The sequence below is a fragment of the Etheostoma spectabile genome, chromosome 21 (assembly GCF_008692095.1).
Source record: "Etheostoma spectabile isolate EspeVRDwgs_2016 chromosome 21, UIUC_Espe_1.0, whole genome shotgun sequence".
In the NCBI taxonomy this organism is placed as follows: domain Eukaryota; kingdom Metazoa; phylum Chordata; class Actinopteri; order Perciformes; family Percidae; genus Etheostoma; species Etheostoma spectabile.
In genome coordinates, this window is record NC_045753.1 from 9,515,992 (window position 1) to 9,543,491 (window position 27,500).

The 27,500-nt window shown below is 41.2% G+C and overlaps 3 protein-coding genes across 7 annotated transcripts; 2 read left to right on the forward strand and 1 right to left on the reverse strand.

Moving 5' to 3' along the window:
- The first annotated feature begins 3,801 nt into the window (after positions 1-3,801).
- Positions 3,802-10,175, forward strand: cdk5rap3 (CDK5 regulatory subunit associated protein 3). The gene is made up of 14 exons (XM_032502997.1): positions 3,802-3,954; positions 4,257-4,302; positions 4,478-4,609; positions 4,924-5,024; positions 5,182-5,230; positions 6,008-6,186; positions 6,278-6,414; positions 6,828-6,972; positions 7,213-7,320; positions 7,904-7,985; positions 8,079-8,167; positions 8,970-9,175; positions 9,262-9,433; positions 10,031-10,175. The coding sequence occupies exons 1-14, from the start codon at positions 3,949-3,951 to the stop codon at positions 10,094-10,096; spliced, it is 1,518 nt and encodes a 505-aa protein (XP_032358888.1). The 5' UTR covers positions 3,802-3,948; the 3' UTR covers positions 10,097-10,175.
- A 1,054-nt stretch (positions 10,176-11,229) lies between these two features.
- nfe2l1b (nfe2 like bZIP transcription factor 1b) lies at positions 11,230-19,932 on the forward strand. Of its 3 annotated transcripts, none has more exons than XM_032502992.1 (6): positions 11,230-11,460; positions 12,477-13,305; positions 14,375-14,596; positions 15,439-15,528; positions 16,045-16,200; positions 16,509-19,932. In XM_032502992.1, exons 2-6 carry the CDS (start codon positions 12,748-12,750, stop codon positions 17,883-17,885), a joined length of 2,403 nt encoding a protein of 800 aa, XP_032358883.1. In that variant the 5' UTR covers positions 11,230-11,460; positions 12,477-12,747; the 3' UTR covers positions 17,886-19,932. The 3 variants fall into 3 exon arrangements, with proteins under 3 accessions (XP_032358883.1, XP_032358884.1, XP_032358885.1); XM_032502993.1 differs by lacking the exon at positions 11,230-11,460 and adding an exon at positions 11,612-12,371; XM_032502994.1 differs by lacking the exon at positions 11,230-11,460 and adding an exon at positions 11,612-12,367.
- Positions 19,933-20,341: 409 nt separating this feature from the next.
- Positions 20,342-26,496, reverse strand: cbx1b (chromobox homolog 1b (HP1 beta homolog Drosophila)). Of its 3 annotated transcripts, none has more exons than XM_032502998.1 (6): positions 26,230-26,496; positions 24,803-24,884; positions 24,358-24,514; positions 23,638-23,791; positions 21,339-21,433; positions 20,342-21,050 (listed from the first exon to the last, which is right to left on the reverse strand). In XM_032502998.1, exons 2-6 carry the CDS (start codon positions 24,855-24,857, stop codon positions 20,909-20,911), a joined length of 603 nt encoding a protein of 200 aa, XP_032358889.1. In that variant the 5' UTR covers positions 24,858-24,884; positions 26,230-26,496; the 3' UTR covers positions 20,342-20,908. The 3 variants fall into 3 exon arrangements, with proteins under 3 accessions (XP_032358889.1, XP_032358890.1, XP_032358891.1); XM_032502999.1 differs by having other exon boundaries at positions 24,803-24,866; positions 26,230-26,467; XM_032503000.1 differs by lacking the exon at positions 24,803-24,884 and having other exon boundaries at positions 26,230-26,458.
- Between the last annotated feature and the right edge of the window lie 1,004 nt (positions 26,497-27,500).

Sequence of the window (27,500 nt, forward strand, 5' to 3'; positions counted from 1 at the left end):
TGTGTTACAGTTGCACAAACAGTAGAAATATAAGTAAAGAAATATAAGGAGTGTGGATATTTACATAGTTCATGAAAAATGGGGGCAAAAACTAAAGTGTTGTAAAAGCTTGTTCAGTGTATGTCTTGGCCCTGTGTTGCGTACTTGCTTGCTTGCCAGATGTTTGTTGATAGATAGATAGATAGATAGATAGATAGATAATTAATATATCCCAAAGGAAATTAAGGAACAAATAGAATTACACTTACTGTAGACAGACACCCAGGTAACAGAAAGTTTTCTGTAGCAATCATCTTACCCATCACTTTACTATAAGCTCAGTAAATCCCCCTTCTTTTCTAACCATCAGTAACATGGATGTGTTTGAGTGTTTAAGACAGGTTCCTCAATAACAAATGTCTACAGAGCGTTTACATCGTAGTGTACGGAGCAGCACTTCCACACCATGTTAAGTATGAGAACATAGCTGTACAATATGCACCCATTTTTTTTTTTTATCTCTGCCATGTTTGACTTAGATGTGACCTTTGCGACGGAAAGCCCTGTTGACATAAAGGAGGCCCTCCATAGTTCTCTTTAATAAGTTACTGTGTTTTCTGTTATGTGTGGGTGAGCCGCTCAGCAAAGCCTCAGAGATCACAGCAGGAAGGGAACACTGTGACCACGTTTGGAAATCACTAACCATCTGCAAAGCCTTTTTAAGAGCACAAAGTTTGAGCCTGAGAGAGAGAGAGAGAGAGAGAGAGAGAGAGAGAGAGAGAGAGAGAGAGAGAGAGAGAGAGAGAGAGAGACACTCCAAGGGCACTGAGGACTCTGCTGCTCATAATTGAACTGAAGGTTCATTAGATTCTCAGGTTTCCTTCCTTGTGCCAGCTTCCCCGTTAACCCGTAACAGCAAATGACTGAGTTGATGAAGAAGCCCCTGGGCGTTTTTCGCTTGGTCTTTAGAATAAATGCTAATTTTTCTTTGTGGGGTTTGTTCTTTGCACATAGAAGGCACAGAAAGGCTGACCTTTCTTTGAAACTTTACGTGTGCTCATAAGGGGACATCATGTCAACAGTCCTGATAAGGCTGCAACAATGTTCAGGACTTTATCGCTTTCGTGACTTTGCTTGTTGCAATTCTTTTATTTTGGAAGTTATGTTCTCACACAAACAGTCACCAGCTCAAGCAACACACAAGCAACAACATCAGTTGACATAACATGTCATATTGTCTGTTAATATAAGTCAATCTTTTTTACTTCCTAATATTTCTTAATGGCAGACATTGAACGCCTGTCTCCGTTTAAAACTTAAGTAAAATGCCTGTTACAGTTACCTGTTCAGTAAACCATGTTTGTTACAATTACCAGTAGCTCAGATAACATCTTAAAATGCCTTGTTCTGTCTGACAAATAGTCCAAATCCCAAACATTCACGATCATGTAAGAGGACAAAAAGCAGCTAATTGTCACATTTGAGAGCCTGAAGGCATCACATGTTTGTCAGTTTACAAGTAATCCACTGACTGTTGCAGCTTGTTGGGCTGTAAAAACACCAGGAACAACAATGAAAATAAGTCTTTATCGTCCTATGCCTGACAAAGATAAGGGATGTTTTAGAAACAAACCAACCCAATTCTTTAAAGTTTTACTGGATTCAGACTATTCAGAGGCTAATCTGTTGTCGAGCCTATACAACCAACAAGAACAGCATTTTAGAGACATAAAATAACTTTAAAATGTGCTTTTCTTACCTTCTGGATGACGAGCTGACTACAGGAGATTCTCTCAGATGTGAAACTGTTCTGCCATGCTTACAAATTCTTCACCTCCGCTCGGTTTTATTTCCTTCTTCTCAGGTGATCATGCACAGGTGCAGCATCTCTCCTCCTCTGCCTCTCTCTCTCCCTCTGCCTCTCTCCCTCCGCCTCTCCCTCTCACCTCTGCACTTTAGCACACACCCTCCACACACCCTCCACACACACACACACACACCTAAAGCCTGCACCCGCTAAGTGCATGACTGAGTCAATTTTGCAACCATGTGAGGTCTCTCTTCAGGCCAGAGAGGTCCACAACAACATTACTGACATCAGGGGTAACGTGAACTTGGGGTGAGCAGCTCTCCAAAGTGAAAATAATTTCCCTTTACCAGTCTCGCTTTAAAACCCAAACTTGTCTTGATGTGGAATTTGGACACAGAATAAAGTTTGAGTTCATTATCCCTGTCTTTTAAACTCTAATTACTTTAAGCTGGAGGAACAAAACGGGACAAAGAGATGTAGGCTCTAAAAAGATCTAAATGAGGTGAGTACCCGTGATGTTTTGCATGGGTTGCGTAAAATCAAAGACAGTGACGCTCACTTTGCAAGTTGGGTTCACATTCAAATGACCTGAAATTAGGTCACCTGAGAGGCTCTGCGGTGGCTGCACACACAGGGATTCACAGTGTTGGTAATGCTTTAGCCACAGTCATTTTTAGAAGTTCACAAGGTGTTAAGTTCCTTTGATTTTTTTTTTTAATGAAAGCACATTAGAGATTTGTGTGTTGTCTGTATAAAGAGTGGGATAAATGACAGAATGAGAAATCAGTCAATGACAAGAGAAGATCTCTGTCGGGCCAATTATTAATGAAATCCTAAGAACTTTATTTTGAGTTCTAGTGGAGAGCAAGAGTTTCCAAAGACACCAAATGTGTCAGGTTGAATTTTGTGGAAATGTCTGTGAAATAATGCACAAGACGTGTGCCATTTAATGGGAAAATGCAGCCATAAAATAGTGTAATCTTAAACAGTGCAGACAAAGATAATTCGACCAACTGTAAAGATACTTCATGGGGGAAAAAGACAAAAACTATGTTTTAAGAGTTTAAGATGACAGGAGAGTTGACTGTACACAGAGAAGAACAGCTACTCTCGAGTACTCGAGTATTTCTATTTCATGCTACTTTATGCATACTTACTCCACTGCATTTATTTATATAAATATTCTGACATTGCAGATTTATCTTAATAATAAAAAACATGAATAACAAATGAATTATGATGTAGGCCATTATTACAAGCTAGCCAGCTGTATGTACAGTAATTAAAAACATCTTCCACTTTAGCAGTTACAACATTAGCGCGATAAACACATTGCAACAACATTTATAATGCAATAACTGTTCATATCAGATTAAGATAATTCACAATAAAGTTATCTATCTATACTGACCAAAATAATAAATGCAACACTTTTGCCTTCATTTTTCATGAGCTGAATTTAAAGATGAAGATATGTACACAAAAGGCTTATTTCTCTCAAATATTGTTCACAAATTAGTGTTAGTGAGCAATTCTCCTTTGCCGAGATAATCCATCCACCTCACAGGTGTGGCACATCAGGATGCCGATTATAAACTGGCCACAATTAAAGTAAACACACACAGTATATATATATATAAATAATGTATACACACACAGTATATGCAAAAATAAAGCAGCCTAGTTTTACTTTTTGAGTACATTTCCGTGATAATACTGAATGCACACGACTTTTACCTTTTCAGGCCTTTTTCATATTGTTATACTCGTACTTTACCTTGAGTAAAGGATCTGAGTACTTCTTTCACCACATCGGGGATGTATTAAGAAAATAAAATGATCTTGCTTTGCCTTTAAAAACTTACCTTTCTCATTATTTTCTTATTTGACGGAGGACACCGCCCTCTACCGACGGACTGTACCTCTGCACCAACTCATGAGCGGAACCATCCACCAATCAGCTGCAGCCATCAGCATAGTGAACTGTCATTGGTCAGTCCTTCTAGCGTTTCTAACGTCCTCTCCTTCTATTGGCTCCGCTTCTAGTAACGTGTCATAAACAGTGAAGTCCGGATGGTGACATTAATCCTGGACACAGTCATATTAAATAAACATATAATGAGGCCGTAACATCTTTGTTTTGAAGAGGTGAACAAACAATGGAGGTGAGCTGAAATTAAGTCTTCTTAATCGCTTTTTAATAAGCAGCATGCTAACGTTAGCTAGCTGTCCCCCAGTCAAAGTCCAGCCAATACCATAGACTGCATTATTAACGGTCTATGGCTAATACACATTTTCCAAAAGCAAAGAAAATAGTTTTTCTTCTTAGTTTAGTCTTCTTTTTGTTTTCTGTGTAGCCGTTTCAAGTTAACGTTACATGAAGGCGGGTTTTTTTTCTCCCTGTGCAATATACTGCTACAAAAATAAGTACAAGAATAATGTTTTGACTGTTTTCTCACTTCAACAGAATATTCAAAACCTTCCCATCGACATACAGACCAGCAAGCTGTTGGGTAAGACACAGAAAGAAAAGGTGTTGCTGTTAATCCCGCGTCACTTATGTGCAGTAGTGGAAGAAGTATTAAGATCTTAGCTGAAATAGTGTATTTGGCAGGTCTTGTTTCTTTTCCATCAACTGTTGATGCCAAACGCACAGAGATGAATGATGTGATCATGTGGTGTCCACAGACTGGCTGCTGGATCGACGACACTGTAATCTGAAATGGCAGAGTGCAGTGAAAGATATCCGAGAGAAGATCAACGCTGCCATCCAGGACATGCCGGAGAACGAGGAGATCAAGCAGCTTCTCTCCGGCTCCTGTAGGTCCATTACAGCCTCACATTGTTTCTCTGATCTATCATCCTCACATACTGCAGAAAGTACAGACATGAGTTGCCATTTGTCTGATACACAGGAGGCTGTTTAACAACACTTAACACAGTTGTGAAGGTATTTCCAGAAGAAAGAGGCACAAATTGGGGCTCATGTAAAGTAGCGTAATTCTGTAATGCCTGTATCGTTATGGTTTCTGTTTGTTTGTTAGTTAATTGTGGTCAACACATAAAGACATCTGTCTTACTTCTCTTACAGTATGTAAGAATACAAACTGGCAAACTTTTGTTTTTATCAATAGACATTCACTACTTTCACTGCTTGAGGATAGTGGAGGTACTGAAGGGAACGGAGGCGTCCTCCAAGAACATCTTTGGCAGATATTCATCTCAGAGAATGAAGGTGAGTGGACTCGATCAAGCTGCTATTGTTTGTCTCGTTTTGAAAATACTACCACAAACAAAGTGTTGTGAGGGGATTTCTTTGTGTCATGTTCCTTTGCTCTGAAACTAGCCTAACATTTAGATTTGAATTGTATTTTCTGTTTTTGTGATCACAGGACTGGCAAGAGATTGTGTCCCTGTATGAGGCAGATAATGTCTATTTGGGTAAGTAACATCTCTATGTACGGCATAACCACAACCCTGGGAATACCATCACTACTAACACTCGTCTGGGAGCTTCCAGGGCTTTGCCGCCTGTGCACACACAAATCAACAGAGACAAGCATTAGGTTGCCAGGCCAAAGGTGGTAAATAGGCCTACCTGTCAGCCCATTGTCCCCGGCACGGCTTCGATACCGGTCACTCAGGAGCCCTGCACTGGTTAGCGTCAAAGCTCCATTGACAGTTTATTTGTAGACGTTAAAGATGCGGACAATAACTTTAACACGACTTAATGGGGGGGGGGGGAAAGGGATCTTGCTCATCTGTCACGGCACTCAAGCATTCCTGTCCTACTTCCACTCCAAAACCTCCGCAGCTGCTCTCAATCTCAGTAACTCCGGCCCCAAACGATTGGCTTCGTGACTGGGTGAGCCCCACCTGCCCAGTCTGACAGCCACGCACAACAGGAAATAGGAAGCTGTGTGCTGTGACAATGATCATAGCATGACAACACCTGTGTACACCATTAGACTTATCATTCCTCTGTATTTCATAGAGGTAGGAAGGCCATTTAAACAAGTAACACCGATTGTGGTTCTATTAGCTGCTGCCGTTCTGTTGGAAACCAGAAAGTTATCGGTGAACACGGTAGTTTTTGTTGCAGCTGTTCAAATTATTCATCACTGAATACAAGGAAACAACCAAATCTAGAAACCAAATAATTGCATGCATAGAATTCTTTAATAAAAAAATTAAATAAAACAAACCTCGGTGTCCCAGCGGAGGTGGCCAGCTTGCTGAGTCGCAATGTCAGCTATGAAGGCCCGGCTCTGAGGAAGCAGCTGGCCAAAGCCCAGCAGCTGCAGCAGGAGCTGAGCAGGCGGGAAGTGGAGTGCCAGAGCTCAGCCGCAGACCTGAAGGAACGCTACTATGCTGCCTGCAAACAGTACGGCATCACAGTAAGTACTAGAACATGGAAACACAAAAAACACGCTGCTCTCTGTGTAGACATTCATCGTCCTGGTGGTTGACCATTTTTTCCTCTGACAGGGAGAAAATGTGGCTCGAGAGCTTCAGGCTCTGGTCAAAGACTTACCAGCGGTCCTTGAGGAAGTCGGGAAAGACGCAGCGAAGCTAGAGGAGCAAATCCAACTTTATACTGCTTTCACAAACTTTGTATGCGAGTGGTGAGTACATCCTCAAAATACAGTCCTGCATACCTTACCGTATGTTATTTAATTTAATTAATTAATGTACACTGTTCCTGTCAAATAAATTAACATCGCTGTAAATGCACCAGAATTAGCCGAAAGGCTATATTTCATCCGTTGTCCCTGGACACATCTTAAAATTGTCTACCTAAAAAACAAGAAGAAGAAGATTACAGTGAACAATACAAATATGAAAGCAGTAAAAGAGATATAACTCTTTAAATAAGAAATAAGATAAGAAATAAATCTGTAGAATAAGCACCGATCCCTAACATCCCTGTCTAACACAACTCTCAAAGTAAAACCTTTTGTCTGTTCTTTGTAACTATAGAAAAAACATGGAATATGCTCACGTTTTGTCACATGCGCTCACATGTCGTCGTCTGTAGGTCTAACCCAGTCCTGCCCATGCTCACATTCGCCCAGACGAGAGGAAACACAACGTTTTACGAGTGGAGAACGGGAAAAGTCCCCACAGTTATCGAGAGGCCGGTGGTGGAGGAGGCACCTACTGACATGCTCACCGAGGACATGGTTGGTTTAACTGTCTCTATGAGAGTATTAATCAGGGTCATGTAATACAAACCTCCCATCACTTTAGGAAATGTTTGTTTTTCTTAATTGTAAGTCTGAAGTAATTGTAAGCTCCGTGCTACTGTGAGATAGTCAACAAATACCAGAATAGGTCAAATACATATATTCATGTTTCAATTCTCAGATTTACCACACCACTGACGTTGGTGTCCCTGTTTTGTCTTTTAAACACGGTTTTAGATTGACTGGGGGGACTTTGGCAACAGTGCAGACGCTCCGGGTGTTAACGCTGGCATCACAGTGGAGGATGGAATAGACTGGGGCATCAGCCTGGAGCCGAGCTCTGAGGTAACACACATCAGCTCCTCTACGCTTTATTTTATATACATAGTTTGTGTTCATCTTATATTATGTAACTATTAATGTGAAGATGTGCAAATCAATTAAGAACTATCTCTACAGACGAAAATATATTAAAACCTACTTTACATTCAGTATTACATCCTTAACTCAAATACTATGTGATGTCCAACCAGGTTTGAAGATAATTTGTAACATGTAAGTTATTGAAGTTATAAATTAAGAATTTAAATAGCTAAAACACATTAGGAGAAATTGTAAAATAGCTCAAAGTAATTGATATAATTGAATAATTTGTATAAATTGTTCAGTTTGTCTTAGTTGGTAAATCTTTTAATGTCCATACAAATATTTGCATACGTTAAGTTGCTTAAAATATAAAAGCAGTTGAAAGTGACGGGACGTTTCTTTTTTTGCGGAGTACATTATTAACAGTGTTAAGCATTGTAACATCACTTCAAATCAATTCAAGTGAACACACCTGGAGCATGGTGGTGATAAAGGCCCTCAGACAGGAAAGGTTGGGGACTTCTGCTCTAATATACCAACTTCTGTCTGTCCCCTCTAACAGGACACTGGTGCTGCTGGGATTGACTGGGGGGACAGTGAAGCCGCTCCCATTGAAATTGAAATTGTAGACGCGGGCACAGACTGTAACTACTTTTTTTTTTTATGGTTGCACAACTTATGTTCATCCTCAACTGTTGAAATTTCTGTTTGCTAATGACATGTGTGTCGTCCTGCAGGTCCTGAGGGTGTGGCAAGAGGAGAGGATGCTTTAACTATTCTGGAGAACTCTCAGTCACGCGCCCAGTTCATTGATGAGCTAACAGAGGTACAGACTAGTGTCAAGTTAAGACATCAAGTGCATCAACTTGATCTTTGTGTATAAGGGACGTTACATGCGCAGCAGCAAACAGCGAATCAAGTTACACTAGCTGGAGAAAATGGAGCATTTAGCTGCTAAAGAGACTGATATTTCCCTCAGGGGTTGACCAAACAGAGCAAAAAGGAGAGCGACTATTGGACTCAGATTAATCACGTGGCCAGAAATATGACTTCAAATGAATAACAATGTTTCTGTGTAACTGCTGGAAATGTAAAGAAGCAACTGTTATGGACAAATGAAATATGTCAGTATTGTTTTTACAGCTCGTTTCTACTGCCCCCAAGTGGCCTTAAAAAAGTTGTTCATGCCAACTTCAGTAACCTTTTTATTAAATTCAATTTCAATTCAATTTTATTTATAGTATCAATTCATAACAAGTGTTATCTCGAGACACTTTACAGATAGAGTAGGTCTAGACCACACTCCATAATTTACAAGGACCCAACAGTTCTAGTAGTTCCCTCCAGAGCAAGCGACAGTGCGACAGTGCACAGACAGCAACATGTTTGCATGTGCGAATACAAAACCAGTCGCTGCAAACAACAAGGACTGTTTGTGTTCATCACAAATACAGTATTAGTAGAAAGAAGTCATAGTATGTGGTAACTTGCTGGGAGTAGCAGGTACGTTGAGAGCCACAGAAAAGTCGATTCAATTGTGGGATACTGTTATTGGATAGTATTTGGATTAGATCATCTATCAAATTTACCCCAAATATGGTTAACACTGGTTTCCTATGTTTTTACAGCTGGAGGTGTTCCTTACCCAGCGCATAAGTGAGATGGGAGAGGAGGCAGATGTGGTAGCTATGAGCCAGTTCCAGATGGCCCCGTCTGTCATCCAACGCCAAACCCGTGAACATGTCCGGGAGATGCTGTCAGTGGTGCAGGACCTCCTGGTCCGCCTCACCTCTCTGCGGATGCAGCACCTGTTTATGATCCAGGCCTCGCCCCGGTATGCCCCCATAACTGATCCTTATGTCAATTTCAGTCGGGATAAATTTCTCCTCATTTCACATATTTTTTGCATCCAATGTTTAGGTATGTTGAACGTGTGTCAGAGGTGCTGAGGCAGAAGCTGAAGCAGGCAGACATTCTGCTACTGAAAGGAGCCACGATGGTCGAGAGAAGGCAGGAAGCCCTGGAGGAGCAGTCCAGACTGGAGCCTCGCGTTGACCTGCTGGCAGGGTGCACCCGGGAACTCCAGAAAGTGGTATTGGATTACTATCTCAAGTTATTTATGTTCACAGGGTTGGCAATTCCCCTGCTGACTAGAAGAGACGGTTGTGTTTAATTGCTATCAACTCTTACAGTAAACATTTGCTATAAGATCATCACATATCCATGTTAATATATACTGAGAAGTAAAATGAGAGGTTATGCCGGCCACACACTGGAAGACTGTGACAAGACTTTGAAAAGACTAAAGTCTGACACCATGTCTCACATCTAAAGACGGTCTGTCCTGCTGTCACTGAGTTCTAAGCCACAGACTATAAGATTTTCTTTTGACTTAAAATATACGATAATATCAAACATGTTTGATTTTGTCGGAACGTCTCAGACTGAGTTTTACGACCACCTTACACGATTAAGACGTCAGAACCGCGCCCCAACTCTAGCAAGACTTTCCGGATTTCATTCCGATTTTGGAAATTCGACGAAAAGGTTGTTTAGCGTGAGGTCGGCCTTAGTTGAAAGGAAAATAAATTGCTTGTATTTCAGGGGCTGTAATTAATAAATGTTACACCTTGAAATATTGCATTACTAATGGGTTATTGACAGTAATTCTGATTCTTTATTTTTGCAGATTGAAGCCGACATTTCAAAGAGATACAACAAAAGACCGGTCAACCTAATGGGGGTTAATATATAGCGAACATCAACATCAGATATTTACTCTAAATATTTTGTCGAGACCTACTTGGAAAAATAAAAGTGGTATTTAATATTAAGTCTTGTGTTTTCCTTCCTTACTTTCCTTACATTTACTATTACCATTTGACATTTTTAAATACATTTGCTTCTATATTGTGGTTTACCTATTGATATATGCTTGTTTTTTTGCTTCATTGGGATATTAAGAATACATAGCACATGTAGAACAAGGGTGACAGAACCAGCACGTGCATTGCACCTGTTATCATACACACAATAAAGTACCTATTCTTGCATATAAAGTAAAGGAAGACATAAATTATCAATACATTTTAGGACCTGATGAATCATATGCACACATTTCTAACTGATCATTAAAAAAATATGGGAAAGCTTTAGAAAACCTGCAATAAGGGGAAATAAACTAAAAGCAGTGAAGTGACAATAACTTCACACAGTTCAATAAATTATATTATTGGCTTCTAACTTGTTTTGAAAATAATCCTCCAGTTTTATCCAGATTACTATAGAATCATAAAACATTTAAAATTTTGTTTGAAATTAAAAAAAACACTGAATAACCTGTTTTTTTTTGCCACCCAATATCTTAAAAGTGTTGGTCAGTGGTGAAAAGTACAACTTTATACTTCTACTCCATACATTTCAGAGGGAAAATGTAACCTTTTCCTCCACAACACTAATTTGACAGCTTTAGTTACTCTGCAGATTTAAATCATTGATACAAAATGTAAATTGAGTACTTATGTATATTTTGAAGCCAATACTAATAAATATAAGGCATACATTTCTCAAAATAATTGCATTTCACAATAAAAAATATCACTACTCAAAATATGTGAATACATATATTTTCAAACAACTAAATCTACCAAATAAAACTAGTAAATTGACAATAACTTCTCACAGGTTAAAATATAAATTTAACAAGATGTTTGTTTGAAAACCATCCATAAACATTTAGTAAAATTGCGTTGTATATCACTTAATGTATTTGGAATATAGGTATTCAATTCCACTGAATATCTCAATTATTCTTAATAAAACGTGATCATATGGTATAAATCTGTGTAATATTGTCAGTAGGGGAATTTCTAAAGGCTGATGAAAGCTTGCTACTAGAATGTTCTACGCATGCGCTGTGAGGAAGCGTGTTTTGGTGGGTGCTTGCTTGGCTAGCCGGGCCAGCTAGCAATTTTGCAAGTCATGGTGGGCCATTCAATAAGAAAAAGCTGGACAATGCTACATCGGGCAACACTGTGGAACTTTTAATGGAACGGGACTTGACTACTTAGGAGGTAGTGGACATTTGTGCATGAAGACACACTTTCCAAATCCTAATGCGTAAGTATTAAATGAATTAACTAACGTTAATAATGCGTAATACACGGATTGTAGTGATTTATGGCATGAGCTAACGTTAGCCGATACATAGATAAATACGTAGTATTTACGTGTGGATGACTGGATACAGACGTGTGTCTTGTGTAATGCATAAGTCACTTTTAAAAGTAGTTAAATGCTTAGGGTAGTTAGCAGCAAACTAGCTTTTTAGGCTAGCACAGTGTGTAGCTTAGAGTTCCAATAGTAGTTCAGCTTTTTCTTTTAGTCCCACCCATGCGCTATTCCTATTGGTCGGGAGATTCTGGAGTCATGTGTCGTTACGGCGCTTGAGGCCCGCGAATGGCTGTACAATCTGTCAGTTATCTTTTCACCACTTGTTGCTAGGGAGATTGTTTGATGCTAGCCACGGCGGAAGTACAGGTACCTGTCACTTTTTAGGGTAAACAGAGATGCGAGCTAACTAGCTAATGGCGACACGGCATACCATCGCTACATTACGTGTCAAGGTGGTAATAAATGTGGAATAGCAGTAGCCGGGTCTTAAAAACACAAGGTAGCTAACCGCTAACGTCATAAGGACGAAGATAGGCGCAGCTGTGCGAGAGGAGGGAGGGACCCTGCCCGCTGTCTAACGCTGTCGTTTGCGCGTGTGCTAGCCAGCCCTGCGAGCCTTCTCGACTCTCCCATTCACCTTCAGCAGCACCCACAAGAAGTAGTTGTCCTGTCAAGGGTGGGGTGATGTCTGAAGCTCTGTGTTCACCATCTGTGGTCTGTTGAATTTACAAGAACGAAAAAGGCATTGCGCGATACGAGCCGACATCAGTTCTCTAGTCTTGGGAGGATGGAGTGGTTGCAGTGGGCTAGCAAGTCCTGATTTTTTTGTGTCATTAACGTGTTTAATGCAAATGTAGGTAGGTAAGAATTGTGTGTCTTAAAGCTGAAAGCAGTGTGGTTATAATGTTGGACTACTGTAGTTTGAAGTGGAGCAATAAAATGTAATTTCTCACTGTTGTCAGGAATGGGAAGAGGAGAACCTGATGAAGAAAAAAGCTTTGAGCACAAACTGGACTCTCTCAGAGTGGAAACCCCATCTTGGATCCTATATGCCTTTTAAACATACAGAATCCTGTTGAAGACCCTTTCCCCTCACTATCTTTAACCACTTTTTTATGTTCATGTATCTATCTCCTTCTTCTAGTACAAGTACAGAAGTTATTGATCCAAGCTAGTTGTCCCCCGTTTTTGTTTTTATTTTTTAATTCCACCTTTTGTTCCTTTTGTAAAGAAATGCTTTACCTGAAAAAATACTTCACAGAGGGCCTGATTCAGTTCACCATCCTTCTGAGTCTCATTGGGGTGCGGGTGGACGTTGACACCTATCTAAACAACCAGCTGCCCCCACTGAGAGAGATCATCCTGGGCCCTAGCTCAGCCTACACCCAGACACAATTTCACAACCTGCGCAACACGCTGGACGGCAATGGCATCCATCCAAAAAGTGTGGACCTCGACCAGTTTTTCACCACTCGGCGGCTGCTGAACCAGGTGCGCCAGCTGGATCGCATCTTTGTGCCCAGTACCGAGCTCAACACCTGGCTAGTGCATCGTGACTCAGAGACTGTGGTGTCCACCAGCAGCCAGTCCAGCCCCAGCATCACCCTGGACAATGGGGGCGGCCTAGAGGACGCTAACAACCTTGACGCTACCCCGGCCATGAGGGGAGGAAGTGGAACACCTGAATCCACGTACAACCTGAACGAAGCGGACAGCAGCCTGGGAGCTGTGGCCCCAGAGGGTAACCAGGAGCCGAGCAGCAGGGATGGCAATGACGACCTCACCAAAGAGGTACTGCAGCTTGTTTCTTCCTTCTCTACCAACACCTGGGGAGCGCCTGTCGAAAGGAGGGGCAAACAACCCCTTTTCACATTTGCTTGTTGACACCACATTCACCTGCTGTGTCCCAAATACATCGGACAAGCAAGATTTTATAATGTATTTACGTTGAAATAAATGCAGCAGTTGAGAAATTACATGTGAGCTTGGATGTACGTTGTTTTGATTGGCCTAAATTAGTGGTAAACTAATCTTCCAAGTAACAGCATAAGCCAGAGATGTTCACAGAATGTTATATATTCAGAAAAGCATTATCAATTTTGTATTCTTTAAATACCTTTACAACAACTTAATCAGTCAATCCTAGAGCTAGTATCAGTTTCATAAATATTTAGGGGTGTGGCATTAAAACACACTGTATTTAAAAAAAATTAAAACATACATACACTGAGTTTAAATGGGTCTACCAATATCATTCATGGTCCGCAGGCCTGGTCTTTAATCAGTGTCTGATTAAAAACCCATTCATTACAGCTGTGTTTCTTGTCACAGTTAATGTGGGGGCAACTTTTACATCCACAGCAAACTGTCATCTAACTTAATTTACTCCTAAAACAGTACTAAGAAGGGGAAAAAAATGTGATTTTTTTTTTTTCTTGCTACATTTGAACAGCATCTCTGTGTATGATAGTTTATTTTTGTTTTGAGAAAACCTGCACATCATTGCCATGTTGATGCAGCAGTCACACACAGTCATTGCTGGACTGTAATGAACTAAGACGTCTTTCTAATCACATGATACCCACCATGTCAAAGTGTTTCTGTCATGGTTGCACCATCTGACTGCATTTCTGTTGTATTCACGCTTATAAAAATAGGCCAAACTGCTTGTATAAAAGATACACAAGCACTAGTTTATTATCGTAAATAATTCAATAATAAACCGCCCAGATATGTCCTTTTTTTTAATCTCCATGCAGTATGAGTTCAATACATTGAATACATGCACAATAACCTTGTCATTAAAGTAACTTTTCTCTGCACAGGGCCATTTTTCAATGGTTGCTATATGTTTTTCCAGGACATTGACTTGATTGACATCCTATGGAGACAGGACATCGACCTCGGTGCAGGAAGAGAAGTGTTCAACTACAGCAACCGTCAGAAGGAAAGTGAGGAGCAGAAGCCCCACCCACAGGAGAACAAAGACGGGAATGAGGAACAAGAGAGGTGGAGAAATGGAGTAAACTTACAAGGTGCTCAGCCAGTAGATGGGGAGACTGGAGAGAGTATTCCAGAGCAGGTTTGTAGACTAAATGGATCTCGATATCCTAGTGTTTCATCCAGTGGGAGCTGGTACATTTAACTGTCCTATAGTTCATAAAAAGAAAACAATAGTAGAAGCTGCACGGAGGTGATAAAGGATCATTTTGTCTGCTCAGAATGAGTTTTTATTCACCTGGAGACATTTCCAGTTAGTCTCTCTTCACCATTCACCTAAAACATTGTGGGTTACAATATTGTGTTCAGATTTGTGAAATTGCTTCGTTTAAATTTATGAGTTTGATATAATTGTTGTGTCACACCAGTCAATGACTTAAGTCTCAGACAGTGGAGGGAGAGATTAAGCAAATTGAGCTGTTGCTTTTATGAAGTTGAAATGCTATTGAACCCATTTATTTCAGGGCTTACCATCCAAGAGAATTTCAGTGGCCTTTTTAGAATCATTGTGAACGTTATCTCTAAATTACGTGAGATGCGCCTTGGCCGTCAATCAAGACACAAAATGGCAGAAAGAACAGTTGGATTCAGTCAGAATGATGGATGCATTTGCATATAACCTCTCTGCATTTAACCGTTTTGTACAGTTTGTTTGGGTTGCGGTGAAAGCCCAAACAGCACGTGGTTGGTTTGTGGTGGGTAGCTATCCTACCATTGTCTGTTAGTCACTATTAATGATGTATGAGGTCCAGTTGCACTCCTGACTAATAAGGCTCATAATCAGTTATTTCTTTGTGACACGAGAGAAGATAAATGCACGTCTTTTTCTTTCAGAGGTCCGGACCAAAACGACCTGAACTACAGGTGAATAATAAACAATAATAAATACTTTTGACTGTATTTTTATCTCTTGTTGTTACCCAGCTCCCAGGTCTCGGCTCACAGACTTCACTCTCTCTACAAGAATGCTTGAGGCTGCTGGAGGCCACTTTCCCTTTTGGAGAAGAATCTGAGGTAAAAAACAAAAACAAACGTGTTATTTCACATGTAAGCTGAAGCCCTGTTCACACCTGCATGGTTATTTTTGAAAAACAGTGATATTTCCCTTCCGTCGTACGCTTCGTTTACACGCTATAGGGGGATTTGCCTCTGAAAACGAGTCTTTCTAAAAACTCCAGGCAGAGTGGAGATTTTGGAACTGAGACAAATGGAGGTTTAGGCAGCCGAGGAAGTGAGGAAGAGAAGAGAGAGGAAGTGATTTGTTGCTGTTGTTGCTTTCGGGATTCTGATTGGCTAATGTGGGTTTGAGCTTCTCGTTACACTGCCACCTCCAGGTTTGGCATGCTCTTGACGGCATATATACACAGTACCTGTAACTGAACACTTTTCTGGAAACTGACAGCTGTGCAGTTATTTTTGTCCGAAAATAGCCGGCCACGTGTAAACGTAGCCTCAAAGTATTGTTTTTTCATTGGTGTGGAGACAACTACAGTGTTATTACAATGTTGTTGTTTTTTGTTTTCTTTTAAGTTTCCAGCATCGGTTGTCACACCGGAAATAGTTTCCAATGAAGGAGTTGCGTCTACTTCTCAGAGCCTTCCTCTGGCACCACAGCTGCCCCCAGCAGAGCCCCAGCTAGACCTGGAGCAGCAGTGGCAAGACATCATGGCCATCATGGAGCTACAAGTAGGTCTACTTTTTAAAATATATATCCCCTTTTAACTGTGTACCGAGATACCGTATTTGTTTATCCTGACACCATTAATATAAAATTGTTCAGTCCAAAACAAAACCTTCTGCATTTCAACCAATAAAAATGATTCTTCACTGATAAAAAAGTGACTGACTCAAAAGTATATTTGGAAGTATGAAAAAATTGCCTCTTTACTCTGTCAAAGTGTGAAATAATTTAACAGAAAAATACAGATTTTGTCTCATAAGTACTTAGCATGCTTTGAAATGTGTATATTTAACTAAATCTGTCTGTTCAAAAGGCAATGGAAGTGAATATCACTTCGCCCCACAGCAACTCCAGCAGTGACATCGAGTCAAGTGGGTCAACTGAGTCAACCACCGGGGGAAACTTTGGACTCCCTACTCACTCAACACCGGTGAACCAGGATGTCAGCCTTCACCAGGCCTCCCTCCCCAGCTGCAGCCAAGACTTCCCCCAGATTTTCAATCCCCAGTTGAACTCTACTAGCAACCCCCCAAGAACCACAATGCCCAGACTCGCTTCCAGCAACTCCAGCAACATCAACTCCACGTTTGGCGTCACTAACCTGACCGGGATCTTTCTCCCACCACACATCAATAGTTCTAGCACCAACATTACGTCCACGCCGATCCTGCCCGATCCATTCAGCAACCTGCTGGAAGAGTCCATGTTAGATGAGATCAGCTTGCTGGACCTCGCCATGGAGGAGGGCTTCAGCCAGGCCCAAGCTTCGCAGTTGGAGGATGAGCTTGACTCCGATTCTGGTCTTTCCCTGGACTCCAGCCACAGCCCAGCCTCCCCGAGCAGCTCCGAGACATCCTGCTCTTCGGCAGCGTCTTCGTCGTCAACGTCTGCCACCTTCTCCGAGGAGGGAGCCGTGGGGTACAGCACCGACTCCGAGGTCGCTACTGTGGAGACAGAGGAAGGCGCTGTCGGGGGTTATCAGCCTGGGTATAGTAAGCTCTGCCGCATGAGCTACCAGGACCCCTCCCAGTTCCACAGCCTCCCTCAGCTCGACGGCATCAGCCACAATCATACTTACAACCTGCCGCTTGCCTCCGCGTTCACTGAGCATCCGGAGCTCCCCATTTCAATTGGGAAGAAGACTGTCCGCGACAAACACAACAAGCTTCAGCCTCCTCAGGACTTGCTCGACAAGCACTCAAGCCGTGATGAACGCCGAGCCCGGGCAATGAAAATCCCCTTCTCCAACGAGAAGATCATCAACCTGCCCGTGGAAGAGTTCAACGAGCTTCTAGCCAAGCACCACCTGAGCGAAGGCCAGCTAGCCCTCATCCGCGACATCCGCAGGCGTGGCAAGAACAAGATGGCGGCCCAGAACTGCCGCAAGCGCAAGCTGGACACCATCATAAACCTGGAGCAAGGCGTCCAGGACCTGAGGCGCGACAAGTCCCGCCTACTGAAGGAGAAGATGGAGTTCATTCGTTCCATCCGGCAGATGAAGCAGAAGATGCAAAGTCTGTACCAAGAGGTGTTCACTCAGCTACGGGACGAGGAGGGCCGGCCCTACCCCCCCAGTGAGTACTCGCTCCAGTACAGCGCTGACGGCAGCGTGCTGATCATGCCCCGCGGCGTGACAACTGCTGAGCAGAACCGTAAGCCCGAGAAAAAACAAAAAGATAAAAAGAAGTGAGGGGTGGGCGAACTGCTGTTTATTCTATAACTTTGCTAAATCAATAAGAGAGATTTCTGCAGATGCAAGAGAGATGTCCTTTTTTCCTTTAAGAAGATTCTGGTGAGTAGAAAACGATATTGTTGACTACTCTTCCTGCGTTAGTTTCTCCCTTTTCATTCTGTTCCTACATTTTTTTTCCCTGGAAACAACTTTGACGAAGAAGTAGCCCTTCGTTTGAGTACTGATATTTCTTTATTTAGACGGGGGAAACGATAAGCAAGGAGACGGGGGATGTAAAAGGACATTTTATGAGCTACTAGAAAAAAAATTAGCTGCTCTTGATTTGCACCAAACCACTGAGGATGGAGAAGATGTGTAGGGTGTAACAAGGGACTGGTATGGAGACAAGCGGAAGTAAAAGAACACTGTCAACAAGAATGGTTGGAATACCTATGCATCGAAGGTTTTAAAAAGGACAGATAACATCCCTTCCTGGAGACTTTTAGTGATTTTTGTCACTGAGGCTTTTAAGTTGCAAATCTTCAGGCAAAGAACAGCATCTATGGTTGTGAGAGTTAAGATACCAAAGGCTAAAGGAAAGTCCATCTTTTTAGGATGCAATTAACACCCATACTAACCAAAGGTTGCATGGTGTACATCACTTGATGCTCAAACACTGCACTCCAATTCTGCCGGTTTGTGTATCGCAAATTCCAGTTTTTGAGTCAGATTGTTGGCGGCATCTCAAGTTCAGAAGGCCCTGACGAGATTGGGTTTGTATGTGTGGAAGGAGGATGTTGAGATAAGAAAAGAGTCAGAAGCTGAGTGTTCCCGGGCTGGCCACTTCTAAAAGAGGCCTGGAGTTGAAGTCCTGCAAGAGGAGCACATGGATGTTTTAGGGAGGAGATGCACTGCATTGCAAAATGTATAAACTTCCTTATAAATTATACATAGCACTGTAATTTGTCTTTAAAAAGGCTTGGCTATATGCATTCTGCTGTGTGTCGCTATTCCTTCGCTGCTGGTTTAAATACAGGAGTTGCGTTTAGGAAAGCTCTTATTAACTGTTCATAATCTGTAGTATAAGCAAGGTTATAGGTCTAGCTACATCAGCTTTTTGTAAGTCTACACTCTTTTGGTTGATTTTAAAACGTCACGCAGAGCCTGTAATCATAAGAGGAATTGAAGCTACTGTAACGGGCCCAGAGCTCCACGAGTACTGTTTGATTTCCACCAACTCCAGGATGTCACAGATAAGAGTCATGGATCATTTTTCGGTTTCTTTTGGACGCCTTGTTTTAAGCAATAACTTAAAACAGGCTCAGTTGTCGCTATGGTTAAGCGATATCCCTTTCCATTAACTTATTTGCCAACTTTACCCAACTGAAAGCCACTTGAGGCAATTTGTAACTGCTGTAAAGCTGAGGTCTTGGCTTAAATATTGAGTCTGAGTGTTTAATTTGTTTGTGTTAAAGTGAGCCAAAGTGTTACATGACATAAGTTATTTGAAAGTGTGAAATGACAGTGTGTTGCGGCCACTTTGATTTGCCTTTATTTCACTCATTATCTCTTTAAATGTTTTGAGAACTGAAGGAAATCGTCCTCAAAGTGCTATTACTTGTTTGAATGAAGTTCTGTCAGTACGTGTAAAATCGCCCTCTTTTAAAAAGAAAAAATAGGTAATTGTTGCAGCTGAGATAGCGCTTAGGCTAGAGTATTTACAAGAGGCTGAACAGAACTCGCAATATTAAGATGATGTCCAAAAAAAATGTTGAAAGCAGATTTGTCCTCATTAAATGTGATATTCAGGCATGAAACTGGTTAACATTCACTTCAGTGTAACACCAACAATTTAGTACTGCTACTACTTAGTGCACTTTTTTTTGTCTGTCTTGTTATGTAAATATTTTTATGTTTGTGTTGTCATGATTGTCTGTCAAATGTCTCCATAACGGCCTCACCCTCTGCTTTCAGTTTGGATGTAGTTTCCTCTGTTTTGAGGTATTTGCCGGCAATCAAGAATTGTTTTTATTGATTAATAAAGTGTTTTTATTTTCACCAGTGACTCTTGTGTTCTAGTTGTCATGAATTGGATATTGTTACACTACTGTACATTAGGGGCTCCAAAAAGCAGCTTTCTCAATTTATCTAGACAGATTTTGATGGGCTCCAGGTTTTACATTTCACAAAATTAAACTCAGAAAACCTGCTTTTTGGAAGGAGCCTCATGACCGCAAACAACCAAATCTGGGTTAAGATTAGTCGATCGATCAAGTACTCAATCGACAGAAAATTAATCACAAAGTATTTGATAATCAATCGTTTATCAAGTAAGAAAAACCAGACACTCTTGGCAATTGTGATGGTCATTTTCTTTTCATGTTTTACAAATCAAGCCATTAATCAATTAATGGAAAAAAAAAAGGTTTGTTGCAGCCCTAATCTTGTTATTAAAAGTGACACCAGTTGAAACGGAGTAACAAAAAGTGGTTTATTCTCCAAAAACGCACAAGCAAGAGACGAGAATGAAAAACACTACAAAGAGTACCAAGGATCAAATTAACCACTGAAGAAGGTTCGTAACCGTACACTAGACAAATCTGAAGGAAACGGGTACCATGGACACAGTTTTGCCCTCAAAAGCTCCAACAAACCAAGTAAAAACTTTTTTTATTTTTTTTTTTAAAGGCACAAATGAAATAAAAACCACCTCACTGATACAATCTCACAGCAAGATGACCGAGCACTGGACCAAATGTGGGAAAATGATACTGAAGCGGCCGATTCGACACCAAAAATTAACAATGCTTTTTTTTTTTTTATTTCATTTTTCAAGCAAACCTGAAGCATATATACAGTTTGACTATCCAGATAAAAGTAGAATCAAATGAGTGATACTGTACCATAAGACAAATGAGTCCAATGGTGGTCTTTGCCCCCCCCCCGATCGCCCCAAAATACCTCTGGAAAGTACTGTACATGTACAATGAAGTTAAACTACAGTTTCTTTCCTTTCTTTCCTCCTACCCCTGCGCCCTGTGTTAGTTTTTCTCATCTTTTTTCTCGTCTTCAGTGGGATACGAGTGCCAAGTAAGTCTCTCCTCATAGAAAGAGATGACCACCTGCGGACACTTCACGTTGGCCTCCTTCGCCGGCACCAGGTCGGCTTCATCAGAGTTTTTCCTGCAAACGCAGAGACAAATTCAACTGACTGTCATTTGACATTCACACACAGGTGACTTCAGTTATTCTGGCTGATTAGACCCAAGTTGAAGTTATGAGGACACATTCTTTCTACCAATGAGAATGATAAAGCTGTCATCTGTCCCACCCTAACAGGTGCAACACCACTAACAAGGGACTCAGGAAGAAGTCTAGCCACACCCACACAGTCCTGGGAGGAGGTCCAATCAGCCACTTTAACTGAAAACACCTGTGTGGGTGTTCAGGCTGTTAGGGTGCTGTACGAACCATTTCATGAGGAACATGAGCTCGCCTGTGGAGTCTGTGGCACCGATAATCCTTTCTGGATCCAGCCCTCGAGCAAAGCCCCTTAGCTTCTCTGTCTGAGGATCAAACAACAAAACAACTTTGATTGAGCCCAAAACTAAATTTCAGCATAAATACCAGCTAATTACAGTATTTCTAGGTTCCTATCTGAATTGAAAAACAAATCCATCTATGAATAGAATGTAACAAAAACATGGGGGTTGGGGAAACTGCTGTAAAAACAGAAAAAACGCTTGGGTAAAATTAAATTGAGTCAATTAACATGGCTGCATGCATGCGGAGCAAATGTTTAAAGAGTTCATGTATATGTGTGTTGTTTTTTTTCTCCCCTTTACATATCTGCAGGGCAGAAACTGACTTATCAGTGTTATTCTATCAATACAATGTCTGATAAATAGTGAAAATTGCCTGTTGTACACAGTCAAAGTTGACATCTTCAATTGTCTTGCTTTGTCTGACCAACCAAAATCCAAAACATATTAAGCTTACTATCACGTGTGACAGAAAAAAAGCATCAAATCCCCGCGTTTAAAAAGCTGGAACCAGCTTGGCCATGACACAAAGCCTCTGAACCCCCACACGGGTGTTTTCAGTTATTCTGGTTCGTTAGACCTCTGCTGTGGTGGGCTGCAGCGTTTGATGGTCACAAATCTTTTCTACCAATAAGAATGATAAAAGGTGTCATTTTTATCCTGACCTAACAGGAGCAACAACGCTAACAGGAGATTCATGAAGGTGTCAATCATTTAGTCTAAACACACCCCCCCAAACCTGGGATCTGGTCCAATCAGCCAGCTGGACTGAAACACCTGCTGTTCAGGGCCTTTAACTTATCGAAACATTTGATAATTAGTTTTCTGTCGATCAGCTCAGGCATTAATCCTTTTCAGGTCTACATATTTGTAGAATACTTTAAGGTTGTCGACACATTGTCTACTGTCGACAATATGAAAATAATAAGAGCGTCACATCTTTTTTGCAATGCACTGTGAGTGGTCTGCGGACCAAGCTGACTCTGTACAAGTCTGCAGAATGTCCACTTGATGACTTGTGGCTCTAGACAAGCCAAGGCGCTCGCAGACTTCCTGGGAACGAGTCTGCAAGCGCGGTGAAGTCCAACCGTTTGAGATTCGGCCCGAGAGTTGCTGGTTTAGCAGGTGTGGGACTACACAGAGGTTATCCTGCATGTTGGGGGGGGGGGTGAGACTCACCAGAGGCCCCCCGATATTATCACCACGCTTATTTTACAATACCGTATTATTGCAATTTTAAACATGTTGGGATATTCTGCAATACATTGCAACGTCAATTCAGTTTTATCTCAAAAGATGAATTTATTTGTCTTTCTGTTCATCTCCTTTAAAATTTGTTTATTAATTTAATCACATCAAATTAAAATAAAAAAGTAGCCAAAGTAAAATTGTCATGTGCAATTCATATAATCAAAAAATGTGTATTGATACAGTATTGCCACGAAAAACGTTTCCCCGCCCCTAGAAGAGGAAGCATGGAGCTGGTTGATTGATACCAAAGTAAGACGCTGCTAACGTGGGCACCTGAAGTCCCGTAGGGTTAGAAAACCAGCACCCTGCTTTATCAGGAGCCTGGGATGCGGTTTTCCATGAGTTCCTTACCTTGATGTGGTTTCAGGTTTGCCTAAACTACGATAAACACCTGCCGCCTGCAACTCTTCATCTAACCAACTCACTGTGGCGGGTTGGGTGTCACCGTTCTGTCTTCACCCCCAAAACATTACCGTGATCTCACGCTCTGTGGATCAAAAGACTTTATTTTGTTTTTCAATCAGCAGCAGACGATGGGCTGGCAACACCAGAGCAAAGCAAAGAAAACAGCTCATCGTGCCAGTTGCAAGTTTTTTATTAGACATATTACATTTTAGACATTTTACACATATATTACTGATGGGACAATGTAATCTTATTCACAGTGGTGTCAAATATAGGACTACTTTGTCTTGTTTGTCTTAACAGACACAGAGTGACTCATTGTGTAAAACACACGCGCATGTTAGTGGTCAGCTGGCTGTGGGCTGTAGTCTTTGTGGTGTGTTCAATTGCAACTTTTAACAGAAGATTTGACATGAAGAATAAGTCTGTCGTTGCTACTTCTTTGAGGTTGGCTTGATGTGTCAGGGCCCCTTAATACAATAGATCTTGCAACTATGCATAATAACCCCAGTACCATTTATGATAGATAGATCACGTATGGCTTTAAACAAGAACAAAGGATTGGCACTTACATCGTCTTTTTTCTTCTTCGTTTTACTCTCGTCTCCTTCTGCGTCCCCGGCCGCCTTCCTCTTACCCTCGTGTGCTGATTTCTGGGACTGCAGGAACTCTGCAATCAAATCTGGACAGTCCAGGTTGTCTTCTGGCTCCCACGTGTTGTCTTCCCTGCAGACACAAGTACATAAAGGACAGTATAAGTACCGTATAAATGGGATAACGACAGGAAAAGAAAGTAGACAATGCAATATGTTTATTAGGTATGGAACAATGTAGCGTGCATCTATAAAAATCTATATAAAAGTGTAAAGATTACAACCGGTTGAGATAAATGAATAAAATGAATCATGATGCAACGTCCTGGGGCGTAAACTACTTCAGATTTCACTTGACTTCAGCAGTCACAACGTCTTCTTAGTTTATTTATTTGAAGATATGTTTTGTTTTTTAGTTATTTTGATGTAGGATTTGTTTCAAAATTATATAATTGTTAATGTTTTTAATTTCATTTTTGTTATTTAACATAAAATACAATTTCAGCTGCACTTTAATAAGAAGACACTTCTGTTGTTTTGCACAGTTTACAGAAATAAAGGAATATTTTTCAGTCGTTTTTCTGCCGCTCATTCTGTTGAAAGTAATGGTGAGAAACTCGTATCGCCCACTTAAAACCGGGAATTGAATCGCGGGTGTAACTTACATCCCTAACGTTTACTCCCACCAAAAACACTCACTCAGAGAAGCCTTTCCACTTGAGAAGATAATCTACTCTCCCTTTCACCACCCGCCGATTCAGGACCTTTTCCACCACATATTCTTCCTCTTCCTCCTCTTCCTCTTCCACATCATCTGGCTTCTTGTCCTTCTTCTCGACTGTAGTCATTTTGCTCTCTGATGGGTTAGAAAACAGGAGTAGTGAGCAGATAGTTCCTGATCCTAAAGAAACGCCCTCTTAACAGCTGCTGAGGCTTGAAAACTCTTAAAGCCTGCAGGTGTTAAAATTAAGAATTCAAGATGTCCCGCTGTGATTGGGACACGTTCAAATGGGTAACATACATTTAGAGTGCCACTTTGTCAACATGAATGACTTAAATCATCCCTTGACTCCTGACACACCTTACCGCACGAAAACAAAGTGATACAGAGACATTTATGTTGGAAAATAATGATGTATTAAACCTTCTGTAACAGCAGGGACATCGCTAGGGGGTTCTGTAGTCAGGCTCATACTCATCAGGTAGACCTGGGGACCAGCAGGTTACTGGTCAACATCAAGATTGTTGCGTAATGGAGGCAAACGGGAATCAATGTGATAGAGAGGAGAAAACAACAGTGGAGAACGGGATTTATTGAGAAGATACAAGGGTAACAATGTGAGGCAATGTAGATTACCAGCAATCACTATATCGTCGGTGTCGAGCGGAAACCTTGTATGTCCAAAACTGTTGTTTTTTCAGGAAATAAAAACGTCAGACGTAAAAGGAGACCAATAGCTTTGATTTATGAAAAAATAAATTAAAATGACAAAATATGGAGGTAAAAGGTTTCTGCCCGACAGCTACGGTGTCTTTCGCTTTGTGATATTTTTTAAAACCAATTGTTTATGTTGATTTTTTTTTTCTCCCAGTAATTGATTTAAATTTAAAGAAGGCTGCCTAATCTGCATTGCCTAAAGTTACCGGTTACCTTATGACAGGGTGCAAACTCATTGTATCTCTAAGCAGTGGTGGAGAAAGTATTCAGATCGTTTTCTTAAGTAAAAGTACTAATACAACACTGTCAAATGTAACTGCAATGGAAATGTTACTTCTGTAAAATGATCTAAGTATAGTCAGGAAAATGTAGCAAAAGGTTTACTGTGACTGTATCTGTATAATGCATATACATTGTGTGTATATTGTACTGTATATTGACTGTATATTGTATCATTAGATTATTATCACTCAGTAATAAGTACATCAAATTTGTACTTAAATACTTGAGTAAACGCACTTAGCTACATGCCACCACAGTATCTTAGGTGGTAGTGTTGCAAGTGAATAAAACATGCCCTGACCCAATGTGTTACTGATCACCTGTAACGAGTAATTACGAGGACCTCGTTACTTTCATAACACGGCGGTAAACAGCGGAGCCGCGCGTGCACGGCGGCGGCAGCAGCATCAACACCTGGCGGCTGCGCTAGCAGCCTGCACGGTTGTTGTAGAAATACAGAGCCCATGATTGAACAAACCGTGCGTTACCTACTTTAAATTAGCATTGTCGCGGTTAATATACACACACACACAATGTATTGGAAGTGGGGGCGGTGTTGTTGCCATCGTAGCAAGAATAACGATTACAGAAGAAAACCAGCGCACGACAAAGCCTCGGAGGAGCCGACAGTTTGGTGTCTCCTCCATGTTGCTCTCGCGTTAATAATAGCGATGTCTGTCGATCATAACGGTTATTAAAGCATAAAGACAAGCGTGTCTCCTAATTAGACAGCGCTGGTGTTCATTCCCGTTGAAACCACGCACATTAAAGGCAAGGTAACGGTTGAGCCGTTAACAATTTAACGTTACCGAAACAACACGTTTGGAGGGAAGATAAAAAAATAAACTTACCGATGACTTTAACGCTACAATTAAAGAAAACACGTGAACTTCCACCTAAAACAACACGATAGTCTTCGTCTCGTAATTATTTTGTGCTAACGTCGCTGTTAGTCTTGATTTGTTGTTGAAATGCAGAGCCGATAGCTTGACTACAGTCATGAACCGTTTCCGCCCCTTCGTATGGGAAGAAAAAGTAGACCGCTGGTTGGAGCGCGAGGACCACGCAGACTCAAAGATTCCAAAGCGTATGGATTTGCTCATCAAGGTAACCAGGGTAACCCGAGAGTGCGTGTGACGTGTCTCTGACTGCAGCGCGTGAGGAGCAAACGGAGGACTGGATCTACGTAACGCCCCTCACTGGTGTGTACAGTACATAGTATGTCATAATTTTGAATTAATAGTTGATCATTTCTATTTAATAGCTCATCAATTTGCCTTATATTTCACAATTTTAATTTATTAGTCTATCAGTTTGACTTATATCATGCTGAGGGCATTCGCAACTGTTACTCTACTTATTCTTATTCTTATTCTTCCGTACCACTTATTTTGCACATTAACTTCTTCCACATTTTTCAACATAGAAACTACATTCAAACATCAAAACGTTCAGCTCGATCCAGCATCGAGTGCTTCCATTCATAATATTATTCATAATATTCATAATATTCATAATTTCCAAACCGTTAAGCGGGCATTTTGGCCCCATTAAAGCGGATGGACTGAATATTCAAAGTTGACTCATTTACACAACACACACCATTCTTGCACAGGGTGTTCAGCAGGGTGTTAAATATCTCACAGTATTAAACATTAAGCGATAGGAGTTGTGGTTTTTGAGAAAGGGGCAGGAGTAACGAAGGTGCGCCAGAGACTCGTTTCTGTAAGAACTCGCTGAAGAGTCGTCATGGCAACCGCTAACAGCAGTTGGTCATGTGATCTCCGCCATGTTGACCTGTTGCTGTGAAGTGACCGTGTCTCTGTGAGACCCGCTGCGGTCAGCTATCAGAGCTCTGTTAGTCCTCCATGACTTCATGTTAGCTTACAAATCACACCTTTACTTCTTTTTCCTCCCCTCTTCCTCTCTTCTTTCTCTACTCCGCTCCTCCTTTCCTTTTCCTCCCCTCTTCTTCTCTTCTTTCTCTACTCCTCTCCTCCTTTCCTTTTCCTCCCCTCTTCCTCTCTTCTTTCTCTACTCCGCTCCTCCTTTCCTTTCCTCCCCTCTTCTTCTCTTCTTTCTCTACTCCTCTCCTCCTTTCCTTTTCTTATCCTCTTACTCT

Bases quoted from the DNA above. Each gene is read 5' to 3' on its own strand.
- cdk5rap3 (XM_032502997.1), top strand. The intron at 6,187-6,277 runs GTAAGTACTAGA...TTCCTCTGACAG, and splicing joins GCAAACAGTACGGCATCACA to GGAGAAAATGTGGCTCGAGA. The intron at 6,973-7,212 runs GTTGGTTTAACT...ACACGGTTTTAG, and splicing joins ACATGCTCACCGAGGACATG to ATTGACTGGGGGGACTTTGG.
- nfe2l1b (XM_032502992.1), top strand. From the start codon at position 12,748: ATGCTTTACCTGAAAAAATACTTCACAGAGGGCCTGATTCAGTTCACC. The intron at 15,529-16,044 runs GTAAAAAACAAA...TTTTCTTTTAAG, and splicing joins CTTTTGGAGAAGAATCTGAG to TTTCCAGCATCGGTTGTCAC. The intron at 16,201-16,508 runs GTAGGTCTACTT...TCTGTTCAAAAG, and splicing joins TGGCCATCATGGAGCTACAA to GCAATGGAAGTGAATATCAC.
- cbx1b (XM_032502998.1), bottom strand. From the start codon at position 24,857: ATGAGTATGAGCCTGACTACAGAACCCCCTAGCGATGTCCCTGCTGTT. The intron at 24,515-24,802 runs GTTTAATACATC...CTAACCCATCAG, and splicing joins TGTCCCTGCTGTTACAGAAG to AGAGCAAAATGACTACAGTC. The intron at 23,792-24,357 runs GTGAGTGTTTTT...TTGTGTCTGCAG, and splicing joins AAGTGGAAAGGCTTCTCTGA to GGAAGACAACACGTGGGAGC.